Consider the following 9,412-nt stretch of genomic DNA (forward strand, 5'->3'; position numbering starts at 1 on the left):
CCCAGCTGTGACCATCAGGTCTGGGTCACAGTGCTGCTCTTGCTGTGACTGCAGCAGGGTTTGTCACGATGCTCTCCTCTGGGGAGGGATGAGCTGCAGAGCGTGGCATCCAATGGTCTCTATTTTCCTGCAAACTCCGGGTGTCAGCTCAGTGTTTTGTTACAAAACAAGGGAGAATGAAAGGAAAAAACCCTGTGTGAGAGAACAGCTCGGAGCAGGATTGATTTTTCTGGTGGTGCTGAGTAAACGCTCTGCGCGTTGTGTCTCTGCTCATGCCCCGAGTGCTCTGCTCTGATGTGACCTCAAGCAGTGTCTGTCTGTCTGTCTGTCTGTCTGCAGACCGAGGCTGTGCGTCCATCCACCTCTGCGTTGGCCCCACATCCATCCAGCTACATCCCAGTCCCTTCCATCCCTGCCCTGATCCTGGCACTGTTGCTGTTTTCTGGGCTGCAGCGTTCCATCCCAAATCGAGTCTGTGGCTGTTTGCTGTTGTTTTGCACTTCCTTTATTTTTAGCGTGAAGGGAAAGCGAAGTTGGCACAAAAAAGAAAGGCAGTGAGGGCTCCTCCAAGGCGGGTTTGTTCCTTGTGGAAGTGGAGCTGTGATCTGCCTCCCCTTTTTGTTCTCTGCATTCGTTGAGGCTGTCTGTGGGGGGCTGACTTGGCCCTGAGGGTTACTCTGGGCCAGTGCTGGGGCTCCTCGGGGCCACTGTGGCACAGCATTCCTGTGCAGAACGTGGCAAAGGAAATGAGGAGGTGTGGGATTTAGGTGGCTTTGAATGGGGTCTGGTGAGGTGTGCCAGCCCCAGAGCATCCCATTGCTGGAGCACTGAGGGGCTGGTGCTGCTCATGGGATGGATCCAGCTGTGGTCCAGCCCCATGTGGGGTCACATCTGCTGCTGTTTGGGGCTGTGTGTGACACGTGGCAGAGGCACCACATGGAGGTACACGTGGTGGCTGTCCCAGATAGCCAGGAGCAGCTGTGGGAATGGGAATGGCAAGTGGGCTGGGGGCATCCCAGAGCATCCCGTGGGGTTTGGGACTGGGCAGCCATGGGAACCCCAACAAAAGAAGCAGCGGATGGGGAAGGCAGCACAGGGGCAGGAGGCTGCAGCAGCAGCCGTGTTAGTGAGGAGCCTGTCTGCTTCTGTGTGCTCCATGAGAGGGCAGGATGAGCTGGTGGGGCAGGGCATGGCCGGTCCTGCAGGAATGGGGAAAGTGGGGTATCTCAGGAATGTGCAGAAGCAAAACCCCCGAGGGAAGGAGCTGAGGGTCTTCAGAGGTGTTGGTCAGCAGAGTCCATTGCCTAAAGAGCAATGACAGTCCAGCCCGAATGGTGTCAATCTCTGGCACAGCCTGGAGGAGCCGCGCTGTTCCGTCTTGATGTGTTTCCCTGCAAAGCACCGGCTCCAGAACCAAGGCTGAGCGCTCACCTTGATGGGGAGAAGCCCTTCCCTGCAGCACGGGGCTGAGCTCTGGGTGCTCCGCCCGCCCTCCTCGCTTCACTCCGTTCCATTGCGTGGTCTCCGGGGGGAGCTGTGCCTGGCACTGTGCTGCCCGTGCACCGTCAGCACGGAGCGCAGCGCTGCCCACTGCTGAGCGCAGCAGATACAGAGCGCTACCAGAGCAATGATGGCTGAAAGCACTGGGTGAGGATGGAGGGTTGGTGGGGGTCGCGGGGTGCTGTGTCCTAGGAGCAGGGTCGTGCTGGGAGCTCCGTGGGGGATTTTGCTGTTGGTTGGTGTGAGGAGACAGCACTGGAGCTTGCGATGGGCAGCTCCATCCCGCCATTCCCCGAAGCTGGGTTTGGCACGGGTACAGCTCTGGTTCCTCTGGACACTAGCGCTCCCCAAACCCCCCAGCATCGCTCCTGGTGCCTTTCCTCCCATCCCTCATCTTGCAGAAAAAGATGAAAGCGAAGCAGAGGAAATCAGCACCCAATTGGGGTCATGGCAGTGGATGAATCCTGCAGGAGCCGCTCAGGTGCTCCAGATCTGATTCCCCTCCTGCTGCCCTGGCTCCTGACGTCCATTTTTAAGGTTCTTGGTGTTTTGCTGCTGTGCCATACTCAGCTTGGGTTGCCTCCCACCCAATATTTTTATGGGATTTCTTCTTCCTGCCCATCCTTGCAGCTTTGCTTTTACCCCTTCCAGAAGCCACGTTTATTGGGCATTTTCTCCTGTTACAGTGACCTGCTGCTGATTCCTCCTCGGCTCTCCCCATGCCTGCCATTGTCTTCCTGGCTGGAGAGCGCACGGCGTGCTCGGGGACCCTCTCATTTATCTTTGGACACTTTCCATTTCCTCTCTGTGTGTTTTTCCTAATGCCTAATGGATGAGCAGCCAGAGCTGCTGCTGTGGGCTGCCTGCCATGCTGGGCAGCTCCCACCCAGGCTGCAGCTCAGCATTTCAGCTCAGGCCAGGCTGTGGGTCCCACCAGCAGTGTGACACCTCCATCCCTTTGCCATTTCCCTCCCGAATCCCTGTTGGGTTGTGCAGCAGAGCTGCCGGCAGGCACTGAGCGTGCAGAAAGCAGAGAGCTGTGCTGCGTTTCCCTCTGTTGCGTTTCAGATATGATCAGATCACCTCCCCTTTCCTTCATGGTGAGGTTCTGTAGCTGCTCATCCGGGTTCACATGACGGCGTTAATTGCGAGTGCAAATAAGCAATTACCTTGTCCCTCGGAGGCAAAGTGTGCAGCGTGCGTGGGAAGGATGTGCAGGTCTGTCTGTCTGTCTGTCTGCCAGACCTGTCCGTCCTGGCAGCCCGTGGGCACGGTGTGGCTTTTGGGGAGATGGAAGCAGCCTCTGGATTTCCTGAGAACAAAGAGAGCACTGCTTTATTGCCAGCAATGGGAACCAAGGCGGTGCGGCGCAGGAGGGCACCCAGCAGCCTGAGCAGGGAGAACGTGCACTGGGTTTGTGTGCACCCGAGGGCTCCCTCCTGAGCTGAGCTTTGCTGTGTGCCCACGGGGAACGGGAAAGGCAGGAGTGGGAACGGGAGCTGGCAATGGGAAGAGCAGGATGCAGGCGGGCGCTGCGGGGCAGGCACGGATTGCCATGCAGCACTCAGGGCGGTGAGAGGGCGAGGAGTTCACCTCTGTGGCTGCAAATCCCGCAAAGCTCGGCCCGAAGGCAGCACGGTGGCAATGCACGGGGCCGGGCTGTGCTGCGGCATGCGCTGCCGGGGGCCGGGCTCTGCTGGATGCTGATTCATGCTGCTGCATTTGCAAAGCCCCGCGGCCGCCGGCAGCTGATCCGGGGAGCTCTGATCCTGCAGCACAGAGCACTGCTGTCCCTTCCAAGGGCTTCCCCCCATCCCTGTGACCCCCGAGCCCAGGGACTGGAACCTTCTGCGTAGGGCATAGGGCTGCTCTGGCTCATTCTGGCTCGTTGGTGCCCTATGCTGGAATACAGGCAGGTGTGAACCCAGGAGAAAGGAGAGCGCTCTGAGCATTGGATGGAAGTTATCCTTGGGGGAGACAATCTGAGATCTCCAACACAAAAGGCTCCATCAGGCGTGGGCCTGCAGCGTTCCCTCCTCCCCTCTCACCCCACTTCTCTCCCAGCCCTGGCCCACAGCCCAGGCAGCACTCAGCAGTCCCAACCCATCGATTATCAGAGGGCCCATTGCTGGAGCTGCTCTGGGCTGGAGCTGCTGAGATCTGGGACAGATGCAGTTGGAATGTACCACGATGGGGGGGGGGAAAGGGGGGTGAAGGCATGCAGTGCCCAGCTGTTCCCAGCCTGCTGTGAATGCCATAGGGCAGCAGCAGCACTGCTCAGCGCCGTGGATGTGCAGAACTGATGCTCTCTGTAGTGATCCTCCTCTGCAGCAGTTCCCATCCCCACGTGGGCCCAGAGCTGCTGCCTGTTGGAGCTGCAGATCTCGGGATCTGCCCTATTTATTTTCAGGCAGACGGGATCTGTGCTTCTCATGGGATCAGCAGCTGCTGCTGCTGCCGCATCACACAGGGATCTGTGCTTCCTCACCTGATGTCACTGATGAATGGGCAATTCGGGTTTAATTAATGAAGTGTGGAGCAGGATGCAGTGAGGGGGCAGGAATGAGTGCTTCTGCCTTAGGAATGTACGTGCAGGTGTTGGTTGTGCTTTGCCTTATGAAGGGAGGAAAGACTCAACTCTGGGCACAGCACTGTGATGCTGCTGGGCCGTGGGATCACGGCGCAGTGCTATAAAGGCAACCCAAGGACTGAATCGACACCTCACACAGCTGATGGTGTGCTCTGTCCCAGCTGGATTTCCCCTTTTGATCTCCTCTCTCTGTTGCTTTTCCTCTGCAGTTCCCCTGTGCCCAGGACCCGCGGCACCACGGCCATGTCTCTGCCGGGGAGCAGACGCTCATCCACCGGATCACGAAGGTGAATACGCACAGGGAGCAGCAGCGGTGACCAGCCAGGGCCACAGCAGGGCAGGGAGCAGCCCAGGGATGCAGCTTTGAGGATTCGGGGCATTGCATGTCGCTGGATGCTGCCCACAGCTCCCCGACCCCGCATGGAGCACCCCCAGCACAGCACCCGTCCGTCTCTGTATGTGTCTGCCGCACTCGGCACCAATCTTGCAGTCCTGGGGTCCACTCCATGCTCCCAGGATCTGTTCCTTTGCCCCAGGATCCACTCTTGGTCCCGTCCACCAAAGGTGGTGTTGGTGGATGTCCCCTTTTGGCCCCCCCCCCTCCCCCCCCCCACAGTCCTAGGATTGGCAGCAATGCTGGGAGGGGAATTGGCTCTTGGAAGGGCTCTCTTGAGCTGTAGCAATAGCAAACAATAGGGAAAAAGAGAGGGAAGAAGCATTTATTCCCCTCTGAGTGTCTCCATACCCTGGGCTGCACTTTTTCACTTCCTGACCGCAGCCATCACCAGCACAGAAGGGGCAGATATGCCCATGTGTGAGTGCTGTCCACCCCAGCCCACTTCCAGGACTCTCTCCTAGGGGCTCCCAGTCCCTGGGCACGAGGATGCCATGCGGGTACCCACGGGATGGAGCGGGTGGGTTTGGGCTCCCCTACCCCCACCTTCACACCCGTCTCCGTGCCATTTTGATCCCTGCTGTTTGTTCTGTCCTTTTGTCTTGTGTGTTCTCGGTGCGGTGGTTGGCAGTCGCGGGCTTTATGGACGGAGTGGTTTTGCCTCCTTCTTTAAGTCGTCAGCGCCCTCAGCCACTCGGCCTGAGACACAGCCTCTTCTCCCTGCCTCCAGGCGCCCCTCGCCCCCCGGGAGGGACACCTACGGCACCTCCTCGCTGAGCAGCAGCAGCAATTCTGGCTCCTACAAGGGCAGCGACAGCAGCCCCACCCCAAGGTAACCCCTCGCCCGCAGCCCCATGGGCACTGTGCCCATCTGGGGGTTCCCCGGGCAGGGGGAGCAGTGCCGGCCCCGGTGCCCACAGTGCCCACGTGCCATGGGGCAGGAGCACAGGGGCTGCAGGAGGAGGCTGTGCTGCTGTGCTCGGAGCTGCCGGAGGGGCTGCTGAGCCCCCGCCATCCCCACAGCTCCTCTACTGCTGTCATTATGTCTTCTCCCCATTGTCACCCTCCTGCCAGCTCCGTGCTCATCCCTCCTGTCCTGCTCTGGCTGTGGCTTGTGCGCTGCATGCGTTCCTCCCTCTGCTCGCTGCTCCCCAGGAACGCTGCCTTTGGGGCAGAAGGTGCAGCAGGACTGTATCTGGGGCTGCTCACACATTGCTCTGGGCGGTGAGGCTCATCCCTTGGTTGGGACTGACCCCACCAACTGCGTTCCAGCTCTGGAGGTGGCTTTGCATCTGGGAGGAAATGAAGGGGTCAGCCAGCAAACAGAGCAGGGATGGGGTAGGATGACCACCATCCTACCTGGCTTCTCCCAACACATTGCTTCTCTCTGCTCAGAACTATGGATCTGCCTGCATGATGCCTGGCAGCTTTGAGCTGTGCCACGGCAGTGCATGGGGACTTTGCTCTGCTGCAATGCACCGGGGGTTCAGACCACCCCACTGTGATGTGCAGGGTCTTGGTGCAGCCTGCTGCAAGACACGAGCATCTGGAGCTGTGCACAGCTCTGTGCCTGCTCCCTAGCTGAGCATGCAGCCATAGAGCAGCAGCCTTTCTCCTCCCCATGCTTGCTGAGCTGCACCGGGCTGATGCCCAAAGACATCCATCAATCTCAGCTGTGCTGGTGGCAACACAGGGAGGGTCCAGAACTGCTGCTGCAGTCTGGGATGTGTGGGCAGCTCAGACCTGCTTCACCGTAGCCTATCCCACTGCACACCTCTGGTGGGACTGACCCCAGTTTGGGGCCTCCATGCTCATGGTACATTTGCTAAGAGGGCAATGTGTGTGTGACATCTCCGTGGGGAGCACAGCCCTGGGCCAGCAGCTGGGTGACAGCCGTGTCCCCACAGGCGCTCGGCCAAATACAACCTGTGCAGTGACAACCATGGCATCAAACCACCCACACCAGAGCAGTACCTGACCCCACTGCAGCAGAAGGAGGTTTGCATCCGGCACCTGAAGGCCCGCCTGAAGGACACGCAGGAGCGGCTGCAGGACAGGTAGGTGTGGGGTTGCGGGGCTCCTTGCAAGCACCTGGCTCTCTCTTTCTAATTTTCCTCCAATCTGAATTCACTGCCACAGCACAGAGCAGCTGGCAGGGCTGCAGAGCCTGGCGTGCTCACCGGGGCTGACTGTGCTCTTTCTTTCGTGGCTAGTTTTTCTCTCCCACGGTTTTTCTGAATGTCAGCATCACGCGGTGGCTGAGCTCCATCTGCTCCTCTGGGGGCTTAGGCACGTCCTCACCGCCCTGCCAGCTGCCAGCCAGCCACCATGGGCAGCCGGTGTCCCCGCACAGCCTTTAGAATCACAGTCATTGAGCTTGGAAAAGAGCTCCAAGATCCCCAAGCCCAACCCCACAGTGCCCACTGGCCGCGTCCCTCAGTGCCACATCTTCACGGATCTGGAGCACCATCCGGTGAGCCCACCATCCCCTGGGCAGCCTCTGCCACTGCATCACCACTCTTTCGGAGGAGAAATTTCTCCTACCACCCAACCTGACCATCCCCTGCAATATGAGGTCACCACCTCCCCCCCCCAAGGTAATCTCTGTTACCTGGGAGCAGAGGTGGACCCCACCTTGCTCCAACCTCCTTTCAGGAGCTGTAGGGAGCAATGAGTTCTTCCTAAGCCTCCTCTTCTTCCCTGTGATCATAGAGCCATCAAACCTGAAAAAGAACTCTAAGATCATCAGATCCAACGGCCAGCCCATCCCCACCATGCCTGCATAGAGTCATTCAGATTGGAAATGACCTCCAAGGTCATTGGGTCCAACCACCAACCCATCCCCACCATGCCCACCAAAATATGACCCTATGTGCCACATCTGCATTTGGGAGCTGGCTGGGCATCACTGCTGGGGTTCCTGGATACCTGGACACAGCCCTTACATCCCAAACATGTTTTTTTTTTTTCTGAGTGTTTTTACCCTAAATCACTGCTCTGAACCACCGTGGGAACCGCGGGGCATCCTGCTCCTGACCCGTGGTGACGCCGTGTGCCCGCCTGCATCTCATTGCAGGGACGCTGAGATCGAGGACCTGAAGACGCAGCTGTCGCGGATGCAGGAGGACTGGATCGAGGAGGAGTGCCACCGCGTGGAGGCCCAGCTGGCGCTGAAGGAGGCCCGCAAGGAGATCAAGCAGCTGAAGCAGGTGATCGACACGGTGAAGAACAACCTGCTGGAGAAGGACAAGGGGCTGCAGAAGTACTTCGTCGACATCAACATCCAGAACAAGAAGCTGGAGACGCTGCTGCACAGCATGGAGGTGGCACAGAACGGCGCGGGGCTGAAGGAGGAGGGGGCTGCTGAGTCGGCGGGGGGATCCCCGGCGAGATCCCTCACCCGCAGCTCCACCTACACCAAGCTGAGCGACCAGGCGGGCGGCGAGCGCACCGTGGGCGGATCGCAGACCATCTCGGTGGACGAAGGGGCCGACAGCGGCTTTGCTGGGGGGGACGAAGCTCCCGGCCGCCCGGACTTGTTAGAAGGGGGGGAGCCCTGCGGGCGGCTGCCGCCCAGCTCCACCTACGAGAAGCTGCTGGGGCTGCGGGGCGGCGTAGAGGCGGGCGTGCAGGCCAGCTGCATGCAGGAGCGCGCCATCCAGACGGACTTTGCGCACTGCCAGCCCGACCTGGACACCCTCCTGGAGAAGGTGATGAAATCCCAAGCGTGCAGCTTGGGCAGCCCCACCTCGGTTTGGGTGTCCGAGATGGAAGACGTGGCGCCGGGCTGCGAGATGCCGAACCCCGCCGGCGTTATGGACCTGGAGCCCGAGGACGGGGAGGTGCCCCACAACCCCACCGTGCAGCAGCCCCCCAGCGCCGGCCCTTCGGTGGCCATCGCCTGCGCTCCCGAGGAGGATGCGACAGCGGAGCCGGGCTGCGACGGCGCTCCATCCAAGAGCTATTGGAGCCGCCACTTCATCGTGGATCTGCTGGCCGTGGTGGTGCCGGCTGTGCCCACGGTGGCGTGGTTGTGCCGCTCGCAGCGCCGCCAGGGCCAACCCATCTACAACATCAGCTCGCTGCTGCGCGGCTGCTGCACCGTGGCCCTGCACTCCATCCGCAGGATGGGCTGCCGCGCCGTCAGCAGCCCCAACCCCGGGGGCGGAGCGCAACCCTGACCCCCCGCAGCCCCGTCCCGCCCCCCAGCCCACCCCACGGAGCCGACGGCTGATTGTAGAGCCCCGCGCTGGGGGACGTGGCGCTCCGTCTGCTCTGCTCCTCGTAAAGCCCCTCGGGGTGGGGGCAGAAGGGGCACGGGGTGGGCGTGCTGCCCTGAGCCTTTGTCCCCAAGGATGCCGAGGGCTCGACGCGGTGATACGAGGGATGGCCAGGCCCCGTCCCTGCAAGCAGCTCTGGGGTGCTGGGGATGTCATCCCGCGGTGTCACCGCGTGGCACTTTGCTTTCTTTTCGGTTGTCCTCGCACGGACCCGGGGACGTCGCAGCAGTGGGAGAGAGCGAGGAGGCCCCGAGCACCGGGGTGGGGGCTGCGATGGGGTGCAGCCCGGCCCCCTCCCCAGGCAGACTCCTTGCTCTGGGTGCAGCATTGCACAATGGGACGTGGAGGAGGACGGAGGGAACCCCCTGGACATGGAGGGTGGAAATGGGATGGAATTGGATATACCTCACACCCGAGCAAGGCTGAGCCGCCCGCAGCGCCGTCCATTCCGTTCATTCATTTGCTTTGCACTATATTCACTTTCATTTCCTTTCGGTAAAGTTGGGGCCCTGGAACCGGGTCTGGCTGCTGTGGAGTGGGACCGGGCACCCTCTTGGTTTGGGTGCATCCTTGTCCACCCCTCCCCACCCAAACCCTATTTTCCCAGGAGGGGTTGGGGGGGGGAAACTACTGCAAAATGCCTTTTTT

The 9,412-nt window shown here is 60.5% G+C and overlaps 1 protein-coding gene across 1 annotated transcript; it reads left to right on the forward strand.

The window, feature by feature from the left end:
* Window positions 1-4,301: 4,301 nt before the first annotated feature.
* On the forward strand, window positions 4,302-8,665 carry SNPH (syntaphilin). The gene is made up of 4 exons (XM_042884768.1): window positions 4,302-4,545; window positions 5,116-5,316; window positions 6,392-6,541; window positions 7,561-8,665. Exons 1-4 carry the CDS (start codon window positions 4,484-4,486, stop codon window positions 8,663-8,665), a joined length of 1,518 nt encoding a protein of 505 aa, XP_042740702.1. The 5' UTR covers window positions 4,302-4,483.
* The last annotated feature ends 747 nt before the right edge of the window (window positions 8,666-9,412 follow it).

The sequence above is a fragment of the Lagopus leucura genome, unplaced genomic scaffold (assembly GCF_019238085.1).
Source record: "Lagopus leucura isolate 7727_CA_CO unplaced genomic scaffold, USGS_WTPT01 Super-Scaffold_100045, whole genome shotgun sequence".
NCBI classification, from domain to species: Eukaryota; Metazoa; Chordata; class Aves; order Galliformes; family Phasianidae; genus Lagopus; species Lagopus leucura.

Excerpts from the sequence above, each read along its gene's own strand:
- SNPH (XM_042884768.1), top strand. The coding sequence starts at position 4,484 with ATGCTGCCCACAGCTCCCCGACCCCGCATGGAGCACCCCCAGCACAGC. Across the intron at positions 4,546-5,115 it reads CACAGCACCCGTCCGTCTCT|TCGCGGGCTTTATGGACGGA; the intron begins GTATGTGTCTGC and ends GGTGGTTGGCAG. Across the intron at positions 6,542-7,560 it reads CAGGAGCGGCTGCAGGACAG|GGACGCTGAGATCGAGGACC; the intron begins GTAGGTGTGGGG and ends ATCTCATTGCAG.